The sequence below is a fragment of the Siniperca chuatsi genome, linkage group LG4 (genome assembly GCF_020085105.1).
Source record: "Siniperca chuatsi isolate FFG_IHB_CAS linkage group LG4, ASM2008510v1, whole genome shotgun sequence".
NCBI classification, from domain to species: Eukaryota; Metazoa; Chordata; class Actinopteri; order Centrarchiformes; family Sinipercidae; genus Siniperca; species Siniperca chuatsi.
In genome coordinates, this window is record NC_058045.1 from 2097188 (window position 1) to 2122970 (window position 25783).

Genomic DNA, 25783 nt, shown 5'->3' on the forward strand with positions numbered 1-25783 from the left:
CAGAAACACCCACCAGGAAAACAATAATAAAGGATATTTTGATTAAAATGACGAGGTTTAAACAATTTAATAATGTCAAACTTTTCAGTAATTCGTCTTATATTTGGCAGAATGAAACTTTATTGTAAATCACAGAAAAATTAGGTCAGCAAACAGTTCTGTGTTGTGATTGGACAAAATCATAGTTGCTGAGACTGTTCAGCCAATAAATGCCCAAGAATCACTTTTTTGAATCTGAGCACCAGCTGCGCCAGGAGAGTGATCTGAAGAAGATACAGCCTGGCTGCACAGAAGTCCTTGTTCACGCCAAGTGTTAATGTTTAGGATCAACTAAAGGTAATGTCTTGGTTTTATTTTTGTCAAATATCCACTGCTTTGCTGAGAGTGAAAACGGCTTACTTTGTTTTTAGTTACTTTATTATGAATAGTGGTGTTCTGATGTCAGGCCAAGTGATTTAGTGCAAGCTTAGTTAGCAGCAAAGTTAAGCTAAGTTGTCTAAGTGTACGGATTTAAGCTATCAAAACAATACCAGAGCTGAAGTGTTAACCCCTTTAACGAGTTAAGGGACGTTAGTCTTAGAAATTTTATTTGATGGTGCATCTGTTAAGTTCAGTACAGGCAAAAAAATGTTACTTAGTTTGTAGTGGTCGTTATTATATTATTGGACTTATTTAACGTGCTAACTTGGCAATAACAGAGCTACATGAGATTATTATTATAAAGCTGACTAGGGTAATATTGAAAAACGTTGTGTAATTTGTGTGGCATTTTGACACAGATAATGTGTGGGAACTGTACCTGAATAGTGAAATTTAACCCTTATAGTGAAAAGTGAATTTTAACACTTATAGTAAATAGTGGATTTTAACCCTTATCTTATTACTTGTGCTTTTTTTCTGTTTTTTGTCACTTATGTCAGAAAACCTCAGTTCAACCTAGTCATCAGGAACATATTTCGCTGTGTTCCCACGTCTTCAGAAGAGTCCTACAAGCAAAAGGACGTGGCCAAGGTTTGTTTTTTGGTTGTGTTCACACATTAGAAAATGGAATAGTCAATTTGATGCAGTATGAAGGCTGGAATGTTAGTGTTAGTGCTGCAACTTACACATACTATGATTCAAGATTTATTATTTTTCTTTTTATGAATTTGCCATCAAGGCTATAGCATCAAACTGCTTATCATGCCTGACTAACAGACAACACACTCAAGTGTTAGAGTTACAATGACATAGAGCAGAGAAAAGTGGCAAATCAGTCATCGAAATTCAGTAACTTCCAGTTGATCAGCTAATTCAGATACTAATACTACAATTACTGATGATAACAATAACAACAACAGTTATCATGATTTGTGATTTTTACATTTTACATTACAATGTATGCATGCTAAATCTAATCTATAAAGTGTGCAGGATGTGTCAGAATTACTGTACACAGGTTACAGGTTAAAAAAGACAAATGTTTTATTTTATCTTTTCACAGACAAGGCAGTGGCCACTGGTTTCATGATGGCTAACAAGATCATTGAGAGAAGCTGCCCACAGTATCCAAAGCCTGGAGTTATGGAAATGTTTCTTCCTTATAGATGCCTCCTAAGATGACTGACATCTTTCTCACAGCTAATGATAAAACGGTTATGTAGTGATGGCTAAGGGTGAGTGAACTGAGACTGAAGAAAACTAAAGTGCACAGTGATGAACAGTGTCATTCTATGAGATATTTGATGTGAGCATTAAGGACTGTAACAAGTGTTTCAGTATTAGGTTCTGTGATTGGCCCTTGTGCTTTGTATTAGCCAATTAAAAGTCCTCATTGTAGAGACATACACAGTGTAGCTGTCCTGAATGTAGTGTGGCTGCTTGGTCCTTGAAGTTGCTGGTTTTGTGCTCAGCATGTGTAAAGGAAACCAAGTGAGCTCTTGTGATATTTGCAATACTTCCCAAACAGACTTTACTTGTGCAGGCCGCCAGGTATATTAACGGCCGCTCCGGTATAATTGGCGACCGATTTTAGATTTTTTTTAATTTTCAGGATGATGCCATCCGCGATTGATTAACTAGTGGACCTCCCCTCGCTCTACCTCGTCCCGTGTGGTCTACTACAGAGAAACAGAGAGAAGTTCTCTGACATTACGTTAGAATAAGCGGACACGGTGGATATTTTACAAGCACGGACCAGGTAAAGCAACAGTGATTGTTTCATTAACAACAAGCCTCCTCTACACGTGGCTCACCTGCGGCTGTGAAAACGGAATCGCGAGTTGCGAGTCTTAATATTTCTGTGTCATTCTGTGGGAAACACTGATTTGGTCTCTACAAACTGGATATTAAGTAGGGATGCATGATATATTGGGCAGATAAATTGGAAATTTATATTATCAGCTATATCAACAAGGCAAGATGGTGCGAGTTTGCTGTTCATTATTGTGTTTCTACTGTTTGTCATTCATGATGTGTCATCACTACTTGTGTATAATCGTCTGACGTTGCTGAAAATACGGGATACTGTGAACAATTTGCCTCAATGTGCAAAAAATGGGCATTCAAATACACCGCCACCTCTGCTTGCTTCTGTGCCGGCTTACCTATGGCGCCCTGTCTGCGCGTTGCCTCGCAACAAGAGGCGCAGGAGACGCGGAAAAAGAGGAGGGATGCTGGTGAAACTCAAGGCTTACCTGGCTTCCTCGCGTCTGGATTATTCTGGCTGTTCCCTGAATGGAATACCCATGGATTGTACAAATTTTGACCTGCGGCGCTCTTTGGAGTACTGCTATCGGTGGCTCCAACCAGCTCTCCCTGACGCCGGGTGTTTGCTTCCATGTCGCCGGCCTGTGAGGATCCAGACGCGGGGCTGTGTGCGGGGGAAACTCCGCCCGCTCAATCGTGCTGCTCAGCAGACTGTGCGCTGTAGGTCAGTACGTACAGCCCTGTTAAACACTCGTTCACTTACAAATAAGACCTTTGAACGATTTCATTTCCACTCATGATCTGGATTGTCTCATGCTCACGGAGACCTGGCTAAAACCAGGTGATAACAGCGCTTTCTCCTCCCTCCTCCCTCCCGGCTATTCTTTCCTGAGTATGCCGCGAGTGTCCAGTCGTGGTGGTGGCCTGGCTTCTGTTTTTAAACAACACCTGAACTGCCGTTTGCTCCCATCTAAAAACTACAGCAGCTTTGAGCTTCAGCTAACTTTGGTTCAATTTGCATATCCCTTATTGCATGCTGTTGTCTATCGCCCTCCGAAATATAATAAAGATTTTATTCCGGAGTTCTCAGAGTTGCTTGCGGAATTACGGACACGATATGACAGTTTGCTTATTTGTGGCGATTTTAATATTCACGTTTGCTGCCCATCCAGTCAGTTGGCAAAGGAGTTTCAAAGCATTCTGACATCTTTTGACCTGACACAGTCAGTAAACGCCCCCACGCATCAGCATGGACATACACTGGACCTGATAATCTCTCATGGACTGATTGTATCCATCTCAGAAATAAGTTACATTTGCATTTCAGACCACCTCCCTGTTATATTTGAATTTAAAGTCCCTCTCCCTGCAGCCAAATCTCTCATTCCAGCCGGTCGCCGCTGCACCATCACATCCACCACAGCTGGAGAATTTGCTGCTGCCTTCATGAACACCACTCTTTATTCCCAGGACATCATGGTCTCTCCTCTGTGCCCAGAGGACTTCATCTCCTCCTTCCATTACACCTGTTCAGAGATTTTTAACAGCATTGCTCCTTTCAGGTGCATATCTGTCAAAACTAAACCAGACCCCTGGCTTAATGACACCACCCGCACCCTCAGGCGGCAGTCCAGACAGGCTGAGCGCAAGTGGAAGAAGGACAAGTTACATGTATCACTGGGTATATTGAGGGACAGTCTCACTGAGTATCAAAATGCTGTTAAAGCAGCTAAATGTCAGTATTTGTCAAATGTTATTTCTACCAGCTGTAATCGCCCGAGAGTGCTATTTAGTACAATTCACTCTGTTACTAATCCATCTAGTAATGTTCTGCAGCATGTGACAAAGTCAACCTGTGATGATTTTCTCCATTATTTTGTTGACAAAGTAGCCTCTGTTAAACAGAGCATTAACAATATGTCTAACAGTTTTGACTTATGCTCTTCTTTTGTACTCTCTGTGTTTAATGTGTTTGAGCCAGTGTCACTGTCTCTCCTTGCTGAGGAGGTCCAGGGGTTGAGACCGACTAACTGTCCTATTGACATTATTCCTTCCAAAGTGCTTAAACAGGTTTTTAACACAGTGGGGCAATGTAACTTTGTCTCATGGTGTGAGTAGAACAGTATTGTATTATATTTTTTTGCTAGTACTTTCCCTGTGTGCACTGACAGAAAGGCGAGCTGCTGTAACAGAGTTTCCCTTTGGGGATCAATAAAGTATTTCTGATTCTGATTCTGAACTGGTTGGGCCACCCTTAGCAGCAACAACTGCAATCAAGCGTTTGCGATAAACTGTGGAGGAATTTTGGCCCACTCATCTTTGCAGAATTGTTGTAATTCAGCCACACTGGAGGGTTTTCGAGCATGAACTACCCTTTTAAGGTCATGCCACAGCATCGCAATAGGATTCAGGTCAGGACTTTGACTAGGCCACTTCAAAGTCTTCATTCTGTTCTTCTTCAGCCATTCAGAGTTGGACTTGCTGGTGTGTTTTGGATCATTGTCCGGCTGCAGAACCCAAGTTCGCTTCAGCTTGAGGTCACGAACAGATGGCCGGACATTCTCCTTCAGGGGTTTTTGGTAGACAGCAGAATTTATGGTTCCATTTATCACATCAAGTCTTCCAGGTCCTGAAGCAGCAAAACAGCCCCAGACCATCACACTACCACCACCATATTTTATTGTTGGTATGATGTTCTTTTTCTGAAATGCGGTGTTACTTTCATGCCAGATGTAATGGGACACACACCTTTTGTCTCGTCAGTCCATAGAGTATTTTCCCAAAAGTCTTGGGGATCATCAAGATGTTTTCTGGCAAAAATGAGACGAGCCTTGATGTTCTTTTTGCTCGGCAGTGGTTTTCGTCTTGGAACTCTGCCATGCAGGGCATTTTTGCCCAGTCTCTTTCTTATGGTGGAGTCATGAACACTGACCTCAACTGAGGCAAGTGAGGCCTGCAGTTGTTTGGATGTTGTTGTGGGGTCTTTTGTGACCTCTTGGATGAGTTGTTGCTGTGCTCTTGGGGTATTTTTGGTTGCCCGGCCACTCCTGGGAAGGTTCACCACTGTTCCATGTTTTCGCCATTTGTGGATAATGGCTCTCACTGTGGTTTTCTGGAGTCCCAAAGCTTTGGGAATGGCTTTATAACCTTTTCCAGACTGATAGATCTCAATGACTTTCTTTCTCAATTGTTCCTGAATTTCTTTGGATTTCAGCATGATGTCTAGCTTTTGAAGATCTTTTGGTCTACTTCACTTTGTGAGGCAGATCCTATTTAAGTGATTTCTTGATTGAGCACAGGTGTGGTAGTAATCAGGCCTGGGTGTGGCTAGAGAAATTGAACTCAGGTGTGATAAACCACAGTTATGTTTTAACAGGTGGGGCAATTACTTTTTCACACAGGGCCATGTAGGTTTGGATTTTGTTTTCCCTTAATAATAACAACCTTCATTTAAGAGTGACACACATGCAAAAAAATAATAAATCAGGAATGGGGCAAACACTTTTTCACACCACTGTGTGTATATTATACAGAGCAGACCCACCAAGGCTGGAAACGGAGCAGTACTGGAAAAGTATATGGGAGGCATCACACAACAGCGATGCACAGTGGCTGGAATCCAGTCACCATCACAGCGGCAGACATCCAAGAAAGAGTCTCAGGTATGAAGAACTGTACAGCACCGGGCCCTGACAGGATCCACACCTACTGGCTAAAGAAGTTCACTGCACTCCATGAGCGCCTAGCAGCACAAATGAACCAGCTGCTAATAGATGGGACACAAAGGTTACAGTCCCATCCAACTATCGGCCAATAACCTGTCTCTCCACAACATGGAAGCTCATGTCAGGCATCATCGCGGCTAAGATAATTGGACACATGGATCAATACATGAGCAAAGCACAGAAGGGCATTGGCAGAGGAACCAGAGGAGCCAAACACCAACTCCTGGTTGACAGAACAGTCACCCAAGACTGCAGAGCCCGACACACCAACCTGTGCACTGCCTGGATTGATTACAAGAAAGCATATGACTCAATGCTGCACACATGGATCACTGAATGCTTAGAGATGTACAACATCAACAGGACTCTAAGAGACTTCATTGCAAACTCGATGAGGCTGTGGAAAACCACCCTTGAGGCCAATGGCAAGCCACTTGCACAAGTATCCATCAAATGTGGCATATACCAAGGAGATGCTCTGTTCCCACTGCTGTTCTGCATAGGTCTGAACCCCCTCAGCCAAATAATCAACAAGACTGGCTATGGATACCGACTCAGGAACAGGGCCACCATCAGTCACCTCCTCTACACGGATGACATCAAGCTATACGCTAAGAGCGAGCGGGACATCGACTCACTGATCCACACCACCAGGATCTACAGCTCTGACATTGGGATGTCATTCGGGCTTGAGAAGTTGGTGTCAAATGAATGGTGACAAAGAGAGGGAAGGTAGTCCACACAGAAGGGGTCTCACTCCCAGAAGGAACAATAGCAGACATTGAGGATGGTTACAAGTACCTTGGAATACCACAGGCAAATGGCAACCTCGAAGAGGCAACAAGGAAGACAGCAACGGCCAAATACCTCCAACGAGTAAGGCAAGTCCTAAGAAGTCAGCTCAATGGCAAGAACAAGGCCCAGGCAATAAACAGCTACGCCCTGCCAGTGATCAGATACCCTGCGGGAATAATAAGGTGGCCAAAGGAAGAGATACAGACCACAGACGTTAAGACGCGAAAGCGCCTCACCATGCATGGAGGGTTCCATCCCAAATCCAGCACCCTGAGACTGTACGTTAGCCGTAAGGAAGGTCGCCGCGGACTAGTGAGTGTGAGAGCCACTATCCAGGATGAAACATCCAAGATCCACAAGTACATCCAAGATAAGGCCCCAACAGATGACGTGCTCAGGGAATGTCTCAGGCAATGGGGAACAGAGGAAGACGTGCTGGAGGAAGGACCATCATGGGAGGACAAACCCCTACATGGGATGTACCACCGGAACATAACTGAAGTGGCTGATATCAAGAAGTCATACCAATGGCTAGAGCGGGCCGGATTGAAGGACAGCACAGAGGCACTCATCATGGCTGCACAGGAGCAGGCCCTGAGCACCAGAGCAATAGAGGCCCAGATCTACCACACCAGACAAGACCCAAGGTGTAGGCTGTGCAAAGAGGCCCCTGAGACAATCCAGCACATAACGGCAGGGTGTAAGATGCTGGCAGAGAAAGCATACATGGAGCGCCATAACCAAGTAGCTGGCATAGTGTACAGGAACATCTGCACTGAGTATGGACTGGAAACCCTGAGGTCAAAGTGGGAAACACCTCCAAAGGTGGTAGAGAATGACCGAGCCAAGATCCTGTGGGACTTCCAAATTCAGACTGACAGAATAGTAATGGCGAACCAGCCTGACATCGTGGTGGTGGACAAACAGCAGAGGAAAGCCGTTGTGGTTGACGTGGCAATACCAAGCGATGGCAACATCAGGAAAAAGGAACATGAGAAACTAGAGAAGTACCAAGGGCTCAGAGAAGAGCTGGAGAAGGCCTGGAAGGTGAAGGCAATACTGGTGCCCATGGTCATCGGCGCACTCTGGGCAGTGACCCCCAAACTGGAGGAGTGGCTACAGCAGATCCCTGGAAGAACACCAGACATCTCGGTCCAGAAGAGTGCAGTACTAGGAACAGCAAAGATACTGCGCAGAACCCTCAAGCTCCCAGGCCTCTGGTAGAGGACCCGAGCTCGAAGGATGAGACCACCCTCGGAGGGTGAAGGACAAAGTTTTTATATATATATCTGAATCTAATTGTAACCCCAAGAATTGTGACATGCAATCCTAAATAAATGTAATAATAATAATAATAATAATGATAATAATAAATGTATACTGACACATTCCATACTACAGAAAAACGTAGAATTATATAGGACGTAACTAGTGTTGTTATTCACATTATTGTTTTATATTTTAGATACACATTATTATAAATCTTTAAAACCTTTTGAAGCATTATTGTAAAGATCCACAGTAACCAAAAATGTATATGTATTTTTACACGATATATAGTTTAGTATAGTTATTATGATATATGAATGTTTGATAAAGCATAATTTCTGTGAATATATTGAATGATCACATAAAAGTTTAGATCTGTGAACATACTAACCATAAACCTTTATATAGAGTTAATTACATGTAATTTTATATTATTTTTCTGTATTTAACCAATGGAATCCAGTGGTGTAACAGTGAGATTTCATGGACAAACAGTACATCATAATAGTTTGTAGGCATGTCAACCAGTATTTAATGGTTATCCACTGTAAATGTATAGGTTGTGTCATGGTTTTGGGTTTGTGTTTTTTGTGTTAATTTCCTGTTTTATTTTGAAATAGCCTCCTTCCCTCATGTCTTGTTGTTTCACTTCCTGTCTTTGTTTGCTTTTCCATCCAGTTTACCTAAGTGTATTTAGACTGTGTCCTTCCTCTGTTCTGTGTCAGATCGTTTTACATTGTATCTCTGTCAAGCACCCTAGTTTGTTGTTCCCCTGGGTTCTTGCCTTGCCTGTCTGTCGATTTTGGATTTTGCCTGCTCACCGTTGGACTTGTTTTTCTGTCTTCGACTGCTTACATTCTGAGAGTTGCTTTTGCCTGCCAATTCAGTGTAAGCCTTCTTTTGTTAATAAAATGATCAAACTGCACCTGCTCTACCTGCTACCTACCTCTAGTCTGCGTTTGGGTCCTACTCCTGCTTGACACACCATAACAGGTTAAGAAGGTTATTGATTACCTCTAATGAAAATTTTTAAATAAGATTAAAACGTTTTTTTTTATTTAAATAACTTTTCTCTTCTGACAGGGCCTGTTGTAGATTGATTGATTGAATAATTCTATGATAAATGTATTTATTTTTTCCTTGATTTTGTTACATTTTAGAGATGTTTTCTAACAATGAGTCTGTAATTTTACAGTAATTCATTGCTGAATTATGTACAGCATTTGCGAGCCCCCAGGAAGTGCTCCAGGCTTTGAAGCCAATTTGACATAGTGGCCAAACCGTGGAATTACAATTTCCGGATCCGTCACCTGATGCACACTGGCCCCAAAAAACTTTTCCCCATAGACTTATATTGTGAAAGAAGCAGCTGTAAAACATGGATACATTTATTTATTTATTTATTTTTTTTGAGCATCACAGCCCCTGCGAAATGAATCGGAATTTGATCCATATGGTCCGATAACATTTGGAATTAGAAGATTGACATGATTAAATAATTTTATCTCCATTGAAGTTAGCGGAGGGCTAAACCGGAAGTTATGTGGCTCTGGGGCAGAAGTCTCTAGTGTGCTTGCTATGTGGGGGCCGTGTAATGCAGAAGATCTGGGTAATGTTACACCCAGAAGTCAAACTTTTTTGCCTTCATGTTCCACTGAGCAACTTTCATAGGAATGAACCGGGCCTCGCCTCCGACTCTGTAGCCAGTTCTCTATATATATTCATGGGCAGGTGTCACTCTAAGTGATCATACAGGACTCACTATTGTCATGCATATGGGGCATGAGGTCCAATGAGGTTAAGGCAGGGGTGTGAGATACCAAGTTTAGTGAGTCCTGTCACCAGTTAGCAATTTGAGAGGGGCGCCATCCCCCTTGTTAGCCTGCTCAAAAGATGCTCTGTGCTTTGTCTCATAGTGGTGCTTCACATTGACACTTTTAATAACTGCCACAAACTCTGAACATATGAAACATACTGGTTTTGAACTGCCTGTGAGAAGATTGAATATGTAAGAGTCTGTCCATTCTTGATTAAAAGCTCTGTTTCTGCTGTCTACTTTTCTCTTTTTAGAGCACGCCATGTGAAATTATTTCTCCGTCTCGTCTCGTCTCTACTCTCCCTGTGTGTGTAACTTACCTCACTCACTGACTCGACTCGCAGGTTGCTAAACCAAAAGCTGCCCGGTTAAAATAGAAACGCTCCCCCCCAAAAAAGGGTGGGGGATGCCATCCCCCCTGTTAAAAATTAACAAATTGCCTATTATCCATCACCATACAGTGGTAAAACATGTATTTTGAAAAGAAAAAACATATTTTAAATAAATACAAAATACAACCATTAAATACAACCATTTAAAGTTGAATGTCCCTCTCCTATTTCCAAAATAAAAACAAGCCCCTCCCCAGTGCTTAAAAAATTATTTGACGTGCCTCCCCCGTTTTGCACCCCTGAACAGGATCAAGCTGAAACAATACCAGGAGGCTAGCGAGCATCAGCAATGAAACCGAAAACAACGCAGAAATACAGACACAAAAAAGAGCATGGAGGAGGCACAGACTTGCATCGCAGATTGAGAGGCATGGGATGTGGAGGTAAAGGACGCACCCATGCTATCATTGAAAGAACAAAAGAATGCAAGAAAAGCTGACAGATTTAGAAGGGAGATCCAGAGGAAACAATATCCGTATCTTCAGGACAACAGAGTGAGGCTGAGACAGTGAGACGACACAAAGAGCAAGAGGAAGGTTACGGGAATTCCAGCAGAGCGCACAAAATTAATGCACAGGTCGTATGATGGCAGGCTAGTTATGCCTTAACATGACAATAATCTAGATGAGAATATTCATATAGACACAAGAACCAACTGAGTGTAAATATATTTGTTGCTAAATGTCGGACATATCTAGAATAAGTGAAGAGCCCACATCAGGACTTTTCCCCATCTCTAGAGAGGGGCCCTTACTTGGGTCCAGGGATACTCAAGAGTTTTCCTTTTACTGGAAGCGAGTTTTACTTTTGTTTGATATGGTACTGCCAAATGTTCATGTCGGCTCTGTTCTAAGTTTATGGGATTTAGAAACCAATTTTATTAAAGTAAGATATGCAATGTGCCATTTTAAAGGTGGTGTCATTAAATATAAATGGGATGAATAATCCCATTAAAAGAAACAAGGTCATAAGCAAATTGAAAAAAGAAAAAGCACAGGTGTATTTTTTGCAAGAGACACATCTGACCAAACAAGAACATGAACAATTTAAGAATTTGGTTTTAGAAATTAATTTCATAAAAAGGGGGTGGAAATCTTAATCCCAAACTCATCACACTTTGAAAGCCAGAAGGAAATAGATGACAAGGAGGGGAGCTACATTATAGTAAAAGGAAAACTAAAAAATGAAGTGGTCACACTGATAAATGTTTATGCTCCCCTAGAAAGTGACAATTACTTCTTTAAAACACTATTTGACATTATTGCGCTGGAGGCAGAAGGAATACTGATGGTGACTCCAATGTGGTCATAACTTAGATACAACTAGAAACTGACAAGATATATCAAAACGTCATTGGAAGAACTAGGAATGTTACATGTTTGGCAGGATCTCCACCCCCTAGAAAAGGACTTTACTCACTACTCAGTCCCACACTATTCAAGAATAGAATATTTTTTTTATGAATGCAAGTGAAAGACATAGGGTGAGGGAATGTGTTATTGGAGCTGCAGATGTATCAGACCGCTATGCAATTTACTTTAAAATACAATTGAATAAAAGAGAGTAATAACATATGGAGATTTAATGTTGGCACTCTAAATAATAAGGCAATGTTAAAAGAGATAAAAAGGGAGATTAAGAGGTACAGTTGACCCAACTATTGTTTCACTTGACATGCCATCTATAGGGAAAAATCTGAATGAAATCTTAAATTCACCTAGCACAGTAGAAGAGATAGATTACAAAATTAAGTTCCCAGGAAGTGATGGCTTCCCATCAGAATGATATAGAACCTTTAGGGTGGAGTTGACGCCTTCACTCTTAGACTAATTTAATTGGACTCACAAGGAAGGCAAACTTCCCTCATCATGGGAAGAAGCTATAATTTCAGGTATTCCAAAGGAGGGCAGGGACAGGGAATACTGTGCTGATTTTAGACTCAATTTTAAATGTAGATTACAAACTATGTACCTCGATTATTTCCAAAAGATTTGAGACATTTATGCCTGATATAATTGATGAAAATCAAACAGGATTTATAACAAACCATTAAAACCAGGACAGCATCAGAAGAACTCAGCATATTATAGATGTACAAAAGAGAGGTTCAAGTGCAACTCTAGTAAGCCTGGATGCAAAAAAGCTTTTGATAGCGTCAATTGGAAATTCCTCTATCAAGTACTAGAAAGATTAGGTTTTAACAAAGAATCAATCAAGAACCAACTGCCAGAGTTATGATAAATGGAAATCTGACCAACCGGATTAGCCTAGATCTACTAGGCAGGGGTGTCTGTCCCCTACCCTCTTTGCCGTCTTTATCAAACCCCTAGGTCAAGCAATTCAACAAAGAATTTAGGGGTGTAGAGGTGGGGGACATGGAGCATATCATAGGACTTTTTGCAGATAATGTAATTGCCTACTTAGAGGAACCTGATATAGGCTTACCTAATACTCAATAAACTCAATGTTTTGAAAACACAGATTCTCCCTCCAAGAAATGTACAATCTCAAGTGGGATTCAAAATCAATTAAGTATCTGGGGGTTACTATCACCAAAGAAATGTCAAAAATCTATACAGCAAATTACAACCCTATCAATCAAGAAATCCTTAAAGATATGGAGAGATGGTCCACTCTCCCACCAGTCTTTATCACTAGAATAGAAATAGTTAAAATTAACATAATACCAAGGATACTTTACCTGTTTCAAACCAATGTACAGATCCCAAAGAAACGACACCAATAGTGAAAATACAAGTGGATAGACATCAAGATATAAAATATAATATATAAGGTATATATAGGTATATTTTTTGTTAAATGTTTGTTATGTGAATAAGAAAATGCAATAAAAAGTGTCAAAAAAAGAAAAATCTCTGATAAACCCACTGTACACTACCTGCTCAGCACCAAACAGCAGATGAACAAAGTTAGAGACTAGTTGGTGAACATAGTGGAGCATTTAGCTGCTGAAGTGCCAGATATTTTTCTCAGGAGTTGGTGGAGACTAAACCAGAACTAAATTAATCCTCCAAATTAATGCTAATATTGCTCTGTGTCTGTTGGATGTGTAAATAGGCAACTGTTTGCTAACCCGTTCGCCATATCAGTACAAATTTCTGTCATCTTTGGCAACCCTTAAAAAAATTATTGTTTAATGTTCTGTTAATTCGTGCACACAAATTATTCATTTATGAGCAATAATTAAGTAATTCGAGAGCACAAATAAAGAAATCCTGTGCACAAATTTGTTTCTTTTTTCTCCATGACACTTGAACATGAACCAAAGTATTTTTATTCTTGTTTAGTCATTGTATACTTTTTTTATTATATTGCAAATTAATTGAATTGAGCTGAACTGAACTGAAGTCAGATTCAGAGAAACATAGAGAGACATTATTGGATCACATAGTAATAGTGGTTCTATCTTACTCTTAATTGAAGGGGCAGGCCTCAGGCTCTTGGAGTGGAAACTATTTCTCCAAAATGCTGGACTGTACTGGTGATGGAAAGAGTAAAAGTAAGAGGAAGAACAAAAATGGAAAATCCAACACATAAATTAATGAGTTAATAACAGAATGGATTGATGGAGAGACGGGTGTGTATCCCTTACATCATCAGTTGGGAAGTCGCTGTCAACCAGTCGGAGCTCTGGGATGTTGATTCTCAGGGCAATGCATGAATTTTCTTTAATACGGCAATCCTAAACAGTAAATAAAGGAAACATCACCAATTATGATTGCAACATATTTACACACAGTGTGTGATAAAAAATAATGTGATAATGTTTTCTAATAATATGTAAGATAATATCAATCAGTAATTATACCTATTGGTGTTTTCAAGGGAAGTTTAACAGTACAATATTTATATAGATATTCGTGTGTGTCATCTTATACAGAGTGACATTAAGAAGAAGTGCTGGATTTTTTAGAAGGTGTGATGTTTCCCCCTGCTTCAAGTCTTTGTGCTAAGCTAGGCTAAACACATCCCAGACTCATCTCTGTACTGGACATGCAGAGATGATAGTGTATATTTTACTATATAATAAATATAAAATATATGGAGAACAGTAACACTTCACCACACACACACACACACACACACACACACACACATATATATATATATATAAATAAACACAATACACACACATTTACCATTTTGTCCTGTGCCATTGTCAGGTCTTGTAGTACCTGTTCTATGATGCTTTCAGCCAGAGAGACACTCAATGTTTGTCTCAATTCACTGGATGCATGGATCACAAGAGAGAACAAAGGAAATACAAGTTTGATTGCATCAGTTTGAAGAGTGAAGACAATAGTTATAATGAACCAATCAGTTATTGATAGTAATAAAAAGACAATATTGGATAATTCATATCCATATGGTTGTGTTTCAGTACGGCATGCATTTCTTATCTGGACATTTACTGAAGTCCAAACAGAAATTAGACCAGTCCAATATATTAGACACACATCTATCTGTCTATCTGTCCTAACATCCATAAGGTATTTAGCTTTGCTTAGCTAAATTATGTCTTGTTAAATAGCAAACTAGTCAATGATACCGCCAAGAATCAACTCAACCTATGAGGACAGGCCTTTAGAGATGCAGTGACTGTGCCAGAAGTTGTTGGACTGCATTATATTGTTCAGTGTTAATGATATTTCTTGCTACTTCTATGTAAATGGGGTAGACTAAATATTAGCAACACATTTCAAGTACAGTTGCCTTTGAGTCAGGGTAGAGAAAGGCAAACAAATTCAGTTTGAAGCTTTTTTGTTTTATGTTTACAGTGAGCAAGGAACCTCCAGCAAAGTGAATAACCAATTAATTTAATTAATCAATTAAGTTCCTCCTATAGACAACATCTCAAATCCTGAGTAAATGTGCAGTGAATAATTATACTGTTGTGCTAACCGTTATTTCATAGTTCCTAGTTCAACCCTAGAAACTTTGCACACATGTAGAGTTTCTACTGAAGACATCCTGCCTACTTACCTCTCATTTACAACCTTTTTATCAGTCATAACAATCAGTCAGATCATACAGTATCTATGGTGATTATACAGTGTAAATTAGGTTAATAAAACTGACTGAAATTACACTATCTTACATAAATGTTATTTATTACCGCAGTCTGTTGTTGATGATCTTCCCAGTGTTCTCTACCAGAGTGCTTCTCAGGAATGCGTGCATCTGTCTGCTTCTTTTGGAGACACACTCTGACAGACACTCGCATACACTAGACCGTTGGACCACCCGTGGACATACTGCCTCTGCACACCTCATCAGGCCTTGAGCCAACTCCTGGAACACACACTGGGACTTGAGCATGGCCAAGACAAGCATCGTTAAAAGTCTGAGTCAAAAATGAATAAAGACTGACACAGACAAGAGTCCTCTCACAACATCAAGCTTTAACTGGGATCTAACCAGCACCTATTGAAAAATGTTTTATTCTGTTATTTTAGAGATTCACTTAGGACTATCTTTTGGCTATTAAGGTGTAAGTGGAACATGAAATCACCACTGCTGTGAAATAGTGGTAGTGTTAGTTTGTAAATTAATTTGGTTTTACTTGTTACTAAAGTATTAATATCTGTCAACACTGTAAAATGGTTTGTCCAAAAGGATGATGGGTAGCCAAAGATGGTTCCCTGGAATACCAATTAAACAAACCAATTAAAGTACCCACTATGTGTGCTTGTAAATGTCAAAACAATGGCAGAGATATCTTTCTGTTAGCTCCTGTTGTCCTTGAGACAAATGATTAGGGGGCTGTCTGTATCTATACACTGTAACTATATTAAAAACGAACTACAGCCATGGCCTTAACCCTGTTCTGTAATCCAACACACTATAATTTCTAAAAGAGTAAAACTAGTTTATACATTGATTGAAACCTTTGTTTTAATCAAGAACAGTATGAACAGTATGCTACCCTGTCATTTGGCCTGTGTGATAAGGTGTACGGTTTGTGTATTTAAATGTGTACCTGTATGCTTCTATTGAACTCATTGGTCAGAGCAGTAGCACTGTCAGTGAGGATGCAGTTCACCAAGTCTCCATCAGAGGCACACTTCCTGCCTGCCTCATACAGAGAGGGAAGCAGCTGCACAGGGAGAGCCAACAAAAACATTAGTGGCTTAAAGCATCATTTACACTCCCTGGCCACTTTATTAGTGTACACCTAATAAAGTGTACACCTATACAATCTAATGCAATCCAGTACAAGAGCTCTGCCACATATTCTACCTTTACAGTTTGTCAAAACTTTCCAAGAGGTGTTAATTCAACTATATGCTTATTACCGTGGTGGTGTTGTACTGGACTGCATTATATTGAAATGTGTTTCTAATATACTTTCCCACTCATGTTTGTAAATGGGGTGGACAAAACATTAGAAATACCTCTCAATATAAACACCTCAGCAAACTACAACTTCAATAACAAACATAGTTACATTAATACCTCTCTGACAGTGTCAGTCAAAACTAAACATTATTTGTAAAGGTAGAATTTATGGCTGAGCTGTCGTATTGGATTACATTAGATTTTACAGGTGTACCTAATAAAGTTGCGATTAAAGTTGTGATTATTTTGGCCCAAAATGACATAATTCAGAGTGGGTTTCCAAACCCATCTGAGCATCCTGTACCTTGAAGGACTCCCTGGCATTGTGCAGCACCTCGTGTGCTGTCAGGATGTCAGCCTGGACCTCCTGAATGTTGCAGTAGTTTAAACGTTGAAGGCTGTCCTCCAACTGCTGACACATACCCTGGACCAGCTAAAATGAAGGACAATCGAGACAGACAGAGGTGAAGATACAGACCTAGACAGAAACTGGCATATGGGGCCAATTAGTACATTACCCTTTTCTTTTACTCTGACAATTAAAATTCTGTGGAAACACTGAACACAGTTATTTTGGAAAGTTTTATCAAACTCAAATTTAAGTCACATCTAGTTGTTAAAATATTCAATATTTGAACAAAATGTCTTTTACTGACAAGCAATCAAAACATAATGGTATTTCAACACCTTTATCCTTTATTATGTATCTTTATCCTTTATACTGTATTATATTTAATTAGCAGTATTTTTTACTATTGTTGTTAACTGACTCCAACTACATTTCTATTCTACTTCTACTTCTATTCTATTATACTATTATACTCACCTTTTCAGATTGTTGAGCTCTAAACACTTGCTGTAGTTCCACTCTGTCAGACTGTCTCTGGTTGTTTCTGTCCAAACACTGCTGAATCTGTACACAGACACACACACACAAAGACACACACGGTGTACACTGAATAATTGCTTTGTTACACATGTAAGCTAATGACATAACATTTTAACCCGCATCCCTCACCACCACAGTGGCTTGATATACCATCGCATCTGCTCTGGTGCTCTCCTCTACCTCCAGTTCTCCCCTGACCTCCTAAACATACTATCAGTGAAATACACTAATAATAACAAAAAGTACACAATGGCTGACCAGAACACACTGATAGTAGAAGGGGGAAAAAAAGACAACCACAGTAATGTCCCAGTTGGGATTCAGGCAGGGCAGGTTTGGTTATTAGCATAAATATCAAAGATATTTATGAATATTAGTAAAATTATTATTACAAAAAGTATTAATATGGATTCATTATTAAGGGGCACCACCCTGGGATCAGGGACCAATAACCATGAAAAATGTGAAAAACAGTGTGAAATGTGAAAAACAGTCTCAAGGCTGTCCACCTAAAAATGCTGATCTTTGCCCCACACAGAGCCAAAATGGCGGGCAGACCCACGAAACTCAAACAAAAGGGGCAGAGCCACAATGGAGGACAGGCTCTATTTGTCCTCAAGATAGCATGCAGCTTAGCTGGTTGTGCTACCACACTATCTGGGTCGTTTGAGATGTGTGTGTAAGTGTATATGTATGTGTAAAGGCATGTGGGTTAATGGAGAGGAAAGAGAAAGAAGGCACAAAGTTATTAGCTTCCACAGTTGCTAAAACTAAAAGTTAAACGGTCCAACAGTGTGGTACCGACACAAAATGGAACGTGCCAAGCACAAAGAAAAAAACACAGCAAAGGACGCGGGCAGTCCGCTACTTTCCAAAATAAGCACAGCGCAATTCACAACAATGAACAGACAGAAATGTTCCTTCGAATAGCAGTGGAGGAAAGCAGTAGTCGACTTCAGTGGGGAGAGAGAGAGAGGCTCAGTGCTGGCCTTTCTCTCCGAGAAAAAGCGGTAAAACCTGACTCTTCCTTCTGCAGGTACAGGATCTTTATGGGGAATAATGATCAGGATCCAAAAGTGTGTTCAGCAAACACAAAGCAGTCTGTTGCTCGTCCAGAAAGTTAAGACTTTCCTAGGACAATCAAAGTTCATGTGATGTGCCTTCCTGTAGTAACGGGGTTACAGTGGAAAAGACGTCAGACAGTCTGTTGCGCTAGGCTTTATGGAGATGATGACGTTATAACTGTGTGCTGGGATTTCATGCGCTGTATTGCGCGTCCCGTCCAATAGGAATCCAGTGTTTGGATTCAACTGAGATCCCGTGTTAGATTCAACCAAGATCTTGCGTCTGGGTGTAAATTAACGGCTGGTGGAGATTTGCCGCTGTTCTACTGGCTGGCCTTTTGTTTCCCATTAAGTCCTATTTCTAGGTTCTGAGGGTCTACAGAGATTGGGATCGTGCTGTATGCCAGAAGTACTTGTGAAGGTTGCACTGTCGTAGTAGCTGATTTGGATCTGAAGGATCTGCTCAACAAGGTCCAGGGAGACCAGATAGGCTGGAATCCTTCAGCTGCTCAAGCTGTTGACCAAGAAGGTTATTTCTCTGATGAGGTCCGGCATTAAAGCTCTTACTACTCGCACATATGTGTCTTCCTTGACAACTTCTGAGAGGTTCTCTAGGGCATGCAAGGTGTTATTAAGGAGAACAGAGTGTAAATTCACGGCGACTACAGTACCCTGGAAGGTTTTGCCCAGAGTCTGTAGTTGTTCTTGTTGGAGGAGGAGTCTCTGTTAGATTTCTGGCATTTCCTGGTTGAGTTCACCCATGTGTTTTTGAAGCACGTTGAGGCTAACTGAGTTGGCAGCTGAGAGGCCGATAGAAAACAGTGACCCAATTACTAACGCTGCGGCAAGCAAACCACCCAGGAACCGTTTTGGGTGATTCCTGCCACTACCTTCAGTGACCAAGAACTTCTATAGTTGTTCGAGGATGTGGACTGTTGTTTGTTTTGCTTGCTACACCGTGTCATGGATCTGGACTTCCCGCTAAGTCTGACCGAGGTCAATCATGGGGGTGAGTGGATGTACTTGCAGTACACGTTCCAGGGGTCTAGGTGTACATAGACTCTTTGAGTGTAGAGTCCACAACGGGTGATTAAGAGCCCAGGTATTCCTTGAAGGACAATAGATGTCCCCATGATCTCGAAGGGGCCTGACCAGCTTGGTAGGGACTTCTTTGAGAATCCCACTGGCTCGACTTGACCGGATGACCTAAGGTGATACGAGATGTGGAATTTCACTTCCACTCCTAAGATGTCACATAAATTGGTCAAAACGCTGGAGGTGAAATGGGTGCCTCGGTCTGAATCAACCGAGAGGGGTAGCCCCCAGCAACTGAACAAGTGGTTTAGCACCAGCTGTCATATAGCTCGAATAGCTGGGTCTTGTTCCTGCATGGCAATCAAGTCATCATCGCCGGGTTTACAACCCAGGTGCAGGGTCTGTGTACAGGTCTGAGGGTTTTCTCGTGCTTCCCTCGCCTGCCTGCGAGTTATGGCATTTACCACACAACTCTGGGTTTTCGGAAGCCATTCCTCTCGGAACTCCCAGGGCATGCCCTGTTCTGCACCCACTTTAGCTAGGTGGTTGGCCTTGTCATTATCATCCTTGTTGGGGCTGGAGTTTGCAAATGACCCATAATCTTTTTCTAGTACACGGTCATTCCCTGATCCATTTCAAGTCAGTGGCAAGCCAGGAAGAGTTTGGAGTGTTTGACTTCCATGCGTTTTTCATGCCGTTCCCCTTCCAGGTGGGGAAGTGAGTGACGAAGCTGTGACAGGCGTCATTGGAATCCGAACAAATCACCAGCTGCACAATAGCCAACTTGGCAGCTTGTTGATCAGGACTACAGCAATCTCCACGTACTGACTCATCTTGGGGCCTAGTTGGTAGTGGTTCTGTTCCTCCACATTGTGGTTGACCCAAACAACTCTAACCCTGGCCCGGATCTGGCTCTCATGGTGAAAGGGGCAGCCATCCACATAGACCCTTACAAGGTCTTGACACATGTTTTCATCATAATATTATATTGATATATCAGTATAATAGGAAGCGTTGGCACAGTGACCAGTATGGATTGGGGGCCTGCCTGCCCTTTGCTGAGTGTTGGCACTCAGCCAGGCCCTGTCGGAGAACTTGATCTTGATGCTGCCCAGAGGTCAACTTACATAGGCCACGACCCGCTTGTCTGTGCTGTGCCACGTAAATGAGGTTGCTGCATGTGGCAGCGTCGCTCATTGCCTTGTGAAGGAAGATGTTGAACTCAGCTGGGGAGTTTGAATACCCAAATGGGCCATGGTCCCAAGTGTATTGGTGGTTACAGAACAAGAATGACAATTTGTATCGGTCAGCTGGATCGACTCTTATGGTCCAGTAGCCGTTAGCCATGTCCACTGTGGAGAAGAAGCTGGCTCCTTTCACCTTGGCCAATTCTTGATCCAAATGGATCATCGGCCAGCGGGAGAGTGGGACCTGCTTGTTCAAGGAACAGGAGTCGATCATAAGGAACCACTTCAACACTGGCCAGATTGGCGAGTTGTAGATCAAGTTACATTCTCTAATGATCTGCTTCTGCAGTAACTGATTGAGGATCTTCTGGATCAACTCATAGGCAGCCAACGGGATCTTGTATTGGCATACAAATGTTGGTGGGGCCTGTAATGGCAAGAACAAACGGACTGTATGATTGTATAACATACACAGGACTCTCTGATATAACATATCATATGACTCTTTTGTGTACCAGGCACATAACTATTTGGCATCAATACTTGATCTGTGTATGATTGTTTGGACTGTGTGATAACAGTTAATTGATAATGATGATATGGAACTATAAAACATGCTATTGACTGTTACGTCCAGACATCAGGGACACTCTTCTCTCCAGGCTGAGGAGGCTGACTCTGAAGACTAGGTAAATAACTGATGCGCCTTTCCCTCTGTACTCATTCAGAGCAGATTATACTGTTGTATGTTTTACTGTTGTGAGTCCGTCTGCAGAAGCTTGAAGTAAACCTACAGAAAGACAAGTGGTTGACTTGAGTGTTTCTTTATTCTGCAGAATTGCCACTACAGGCCTTTGGCTCAGTAGAAATGCAGACCGTGTGGAGGTCAGTGACCCCACAATCATTAGGGCCCTGTGAGAAGATGGGCTGGTGTTGGGACTCCACAAATGAATTCATTCATTTGTGTGATTTTTAAACTTCATTAAAAGACTGCAAGTGGTAAGCGGTCATTTGTTGTCTCTTTCCTCCTGGCTTCGCCGCCAGCAAGCAGCAGACGGCTGCTTGCTCCCCGTGCAATCTACTTGGAGCAGACCTACCAAAAAAGGACAAAGGATTAGGCCGCAACACAGGCACCGGCCTTCCTTCAGAACCAAACTCTGATCTTACAGCAGCGAAGCGAGGGCCTGCTAGATCTCGGCAATGTCTATTACAAAAAGCGTGCCCGCTAAACTTTAGAAGCAACTAAGGAAGTTAGTGTCGAGCTAACTGTAAGGAGGACAACAGACAACAGATCGGGTTCTACCCACCTGCATAAACGGACACTGCACAGCAAAAGACTGCATTGGACCACAGTTCTTTCTCCGCCTGGACCACTAGCTAATGGAGCAGCACGTCCAAAGCAACCTCTTTTTCCCTCCCATGGATGGGTAATGTAACAACTGGGCATAGCATAGAGTAATAGTGTATATAAGCAAAGGACTGTTTAACTTGTGTACATGTGACGTTACTGATGTATTTTCATTGTGATTTTATTGTTGTGATCTTCTCTATGGTTAATGTGAGGTTATTATTATAACCATAGTTCTCAGCCACCGCTAAGTTGATGTTAGTTTATGTTATGTATGTTGTTAGTTCTAAATCGTGGAACAAACAGTTGATCCCCCGGTGTTATCGAGCTGATACCTGGACTGGGGCGTATGTCGGATTCTGCAACAGTAAGTATGTTGAACGATGGTCCAACTCAAGCAGGGGTGTACTGCAGACTGTCAGGTTGAGTTCCCAGAAGCACAGCAGGGGTTGGAAGAATGCTTGTGACCCAGGCATCGTCTGTCCCTTTTTTTAGTATTACGAGGCAGATGGGGGCACCTGCTGTCCGAGTGGGTATAGTCACATTGGCCTCGCTAGCAACCTGACACGCCTGGGGAATGGTTTGCCCAGATTTCATGTGTTCTGGTTCAGTATTCAGAATGGAGACTTCAGTGCTCGCCTGGGCCCACGGGACTTTATTGACCATGTCCAACTGGGCACTGAGCCTATCTATACCGAGTGGGCACACACTGCCTTAAGGAGGGTCTGTGGTGACTCCGCGGAAAGAAGGCGGTGGCTCTGCTGTGTGAAAGTGGGAAGAAGTGTGTATTGGAAGAGGTTGTCGTACCATTCTTGACTGACAGCCGACTTTTCGGACCAGACAGCCAAGAGCACATCTGGAGTTGTTGAGGTACACTCCACTAATCACCCGAGGGCTGTACAATTCTGAGTTTGTGTTTCTTAGGGAGCACAGGAAGGACATGTGGTGGTACAAAGGGTTCAGACTTTCAGTCTGCAGTTGGGATCGGTGTTGGGTCCCTTTCATGGGTTCAACTTCGTGGATGAATGACGGGACGTTTAAAACTGTTTCACCGCCTCTGTCAACTATTTCCAAAACATGTTCTCCATGTCTTAGCCTGGATTCCCAAGATTCTAGCGGCATTTTCAGGCCTCCTGGCAGGGCGTGCACACGTCTCCCATGCCAGTTGAGCATATTTCCTGATCTCCTGCATTGTGAGGTCTCCTTCACAGCACCACATGGTGACATCATACTACACATCCTCATGGAGATTATGCAGGAATAAGGATTTGAAATGCTGTTCTTCCTCCAAACCTGGGGCATTGCGTTCCTGGAAGTATGCGTCTCTCAACCATCATGATTTTTCTGCATGGTGGCAAAGGCGCCAAGGGTGGTGCAGGTGCAGAGTGTGGCGCAGGCCTGATCCTATACAGCGAGTACTCATCCCGCAAGGCTTGGCAAAGTCCCGAGTATCGATCTCCGGTCCCTGGCAGGAGCGTCTCCATGGAGACATGAATGCTGGAAGTGGTTTTCCAGATAAGCTTCAGTTTTTCCACACGACGATGCATGAGTTAGATCTAAAAGACAGTGCTCTGTCTCTCAGAGATAGTCATCAATGTGCAGGCCTTGTTCTCAGGAAGGGCATGGTCTGTCCGAGTCATCTGAAGCTCCATAGTCGCTCAGGTCGCCATAGCAGTGAGAGCGGCTTCGCTCCCTGCATGATAGAGATGAAGTTTGGCCGAGGTGCTGGCACGAGCTGCGGAATCTATATGGTTCAGGTGATGGAAGTGTGGTGCGGTGAAGTTGTGCGGGGCTTCGTAGTGTTCTTCCCCCCTTCGGTGTGGAGATCTTGTCCTACCAAAGCGCAACGTGTTGCGGCTGGTGGTACACTGGGGTGCTCTGCCAGAGGGTGGGGCTTCTGCATCTAACAAGCGGGAAGAGGGGGGCACTCAATAGCTGTCCAGCATAAGGAGGTCCGTGCTCCTAGCTGTGGTCCCTGGGATGGCTGCCATTGCTAGGCTAGTTTGTTGGGCCTCTTCAGGCCTCCGGATGAGAGCTGGCTGTTCTGGCTTGCTTCCGGCAGGGTTTGACTACTCGTGCCCGGTTCATTTCAGGGTCAGAGGCAGCAGCAGGCAACTCATGGGCAAAGAGGTCAGCAGCTGTACTTACCTGTCTTCGCTGGGTTCCTTCATGCCTGGCTTTTGCTCTCTGTGGTGCTGCATGGAGCTGCCCGCGTAGCATTTCTGTGCTCTCCAGCAGTTCGTCTCAAGCCTCCTGTGCTCGGGAGAGCTCTGTCTGAGTAAGACGGTGTAGTCCCTCATTCGTCCAGGAGTGTTCTATCGTAGAAACCTTTTCTACTCTGTCGACAGTAGAGTAGACAGGAAGTACTGGTGCAAGCTGGCATTGCACTGTTGCACCGCTTGATAGCTACGCTGTAGCTGAGTGTAGTGCTCCTTGTGTTCTTCAGCTTGTGCCTGAAGTTTGAGTTGGCAGAGGAGGGCTATTTGTCCAAGCACATGCAGGATGGTGCGCTCGGGCTTTCTGGATGGTAGGTTGATGTTAGATACATTCTCTTTTATCTTATCATCATAGGTATTTGCATCATATCCCATTAAAGTTATCTCTGTCCCCTAAGGAGAGATGAAGGAAGCCAGCGACTGCATCTTGCAGTCATCTGACTCCTGGGGAGCCTCAGCTCCTGGCTCACAGAGGTTTTGGTGACTAATTTTCACTGCTCTGATAGAGGAGACACTCTGTGGCCTTAATATAATTTGTAGTGGCAGGGGAAAGCTGTTAGCTGTGCTAATGCAACGCACTGGTGAGCATTTAAAACATTTTCTCTCTGTGAGGAAGCGGTAAAACCTGACTCAAGATCCAAATGTGTGTTCAGCAAACACAAAGCAGTCTGTTGCTCGTCCAGCGAGTTAAGACTTTCCTAGGAAAATTTCACGTGATGTGCCTTTCTGTAGTAACGTGGTTACAGTGGAAAAGACTTCGGACAGTCTGTTGTGTCACCCTAACTGTCCAAAAACACCTAAAATGCTTACGTGTAAACTTTTCATTCACACAGAAAGACGGCATGCTAAAGAAAACAAGATGTGAGAAATGACAAATGCATTGTGTATACAGTACATTATATACCATTTGGAATATTTCCCACATTAAATCATTAGAATGTGTTATCAACATTAATTCATTAGTGTAGGTTTTTTAGTCACATTTTCCAACACACTCATAAACTGCTAAACGCAGACTCATATACACACCAACCTTGTGCAGGGCCTCTTTTGTTCTGTCAGGGTTGCTGCGGTAACTCTGTGTGATATCAGCCAGGGGGAGAGACACCTGCTGCAGAGTGAAGTTCCTGTCCAACATAGAACCCTACCATCAAAATTCACATCTATCCAAATGGGGATAATCCACCATGCATAGTGTGCAGTACAGTACACTTCACTTTAGACTTTTAGTCATGATAGTGGCATGGCTTTTGGGATGGCAATGCCGGTCTTTCGGTTGGTCGGTCCACTACTTTGGTCTAGACTGAAATATCTCAACAACTACTGGATGGGTTGTCTTTAAATTTTGTACAGACATTCATGGTCCCCAGATGATGAATCCGATGGACTTTGGTGATTCCCTGACTTTCCCTCAAGTGCCACCATGAGTTTGAGGTTTGTGTTTTTTAATGAAATGTCTCAAAACTATTGGATGTTCACACATTCATGTCACCCTCTGGA

At 42.4% G+C, this 25783-nt stretch overlaps 1 protein-coding gene and 1 long non-coding RNA gene across 7 annotated transcripts in view; one reads left to right on the forward strand and one right to left on the reverse strand.

Moving 5' to 3' along the window:
* Positions 1-25783, reverse strand: part of carmil2 (capping protein regulator and myosin 1 linker 2) — a 135356-nt gene that overhangs the window by 45486 nt on the left and 64087 nt on the right. For all 6 annotated transcript variants that reach the window (XM_044193205.1, XM_044193204.1, XM_044193206.1 and 3 more), the window contains 8 exons: positions 25317-25410; positions 17371-17457; positions 16849-16977; positions 16186-16302; positions 15322-15497; positions 14345-14432; positions 13798-13887; positions 13617-13683 (listed from right to left, as the gene is read on the reverse strand). In XM_044193205.1, the coding sequence (XP_044049140.1) occupies positions 13617-13683; positions 13798-13887; positions 14345-14432; positions 15322-15497; positions 16186-16302; positions 16849-16977; positions 17371-17457; positions 25317-25410 (848 nt within the window). The remainder of the gene's footprint in view (positions 1-13616; positions 13684-13797; positions 13888-14344; positions 14433-15321; positions 15498-16185; positions 16303-16848; positions 16978-17370; positions 17458-25316; positions 25411-25783) is intronic.
* On the forward strand, positions 103-2807 carry LOC122874815. The gene is made up of 3 exons (XR_006377688.1): positions 103-336; positions 921-1011; positions 1484-2807. It is a non-coding gene; the product is annotated as an uncharacterized LOC122874815 (long non-coding RNA).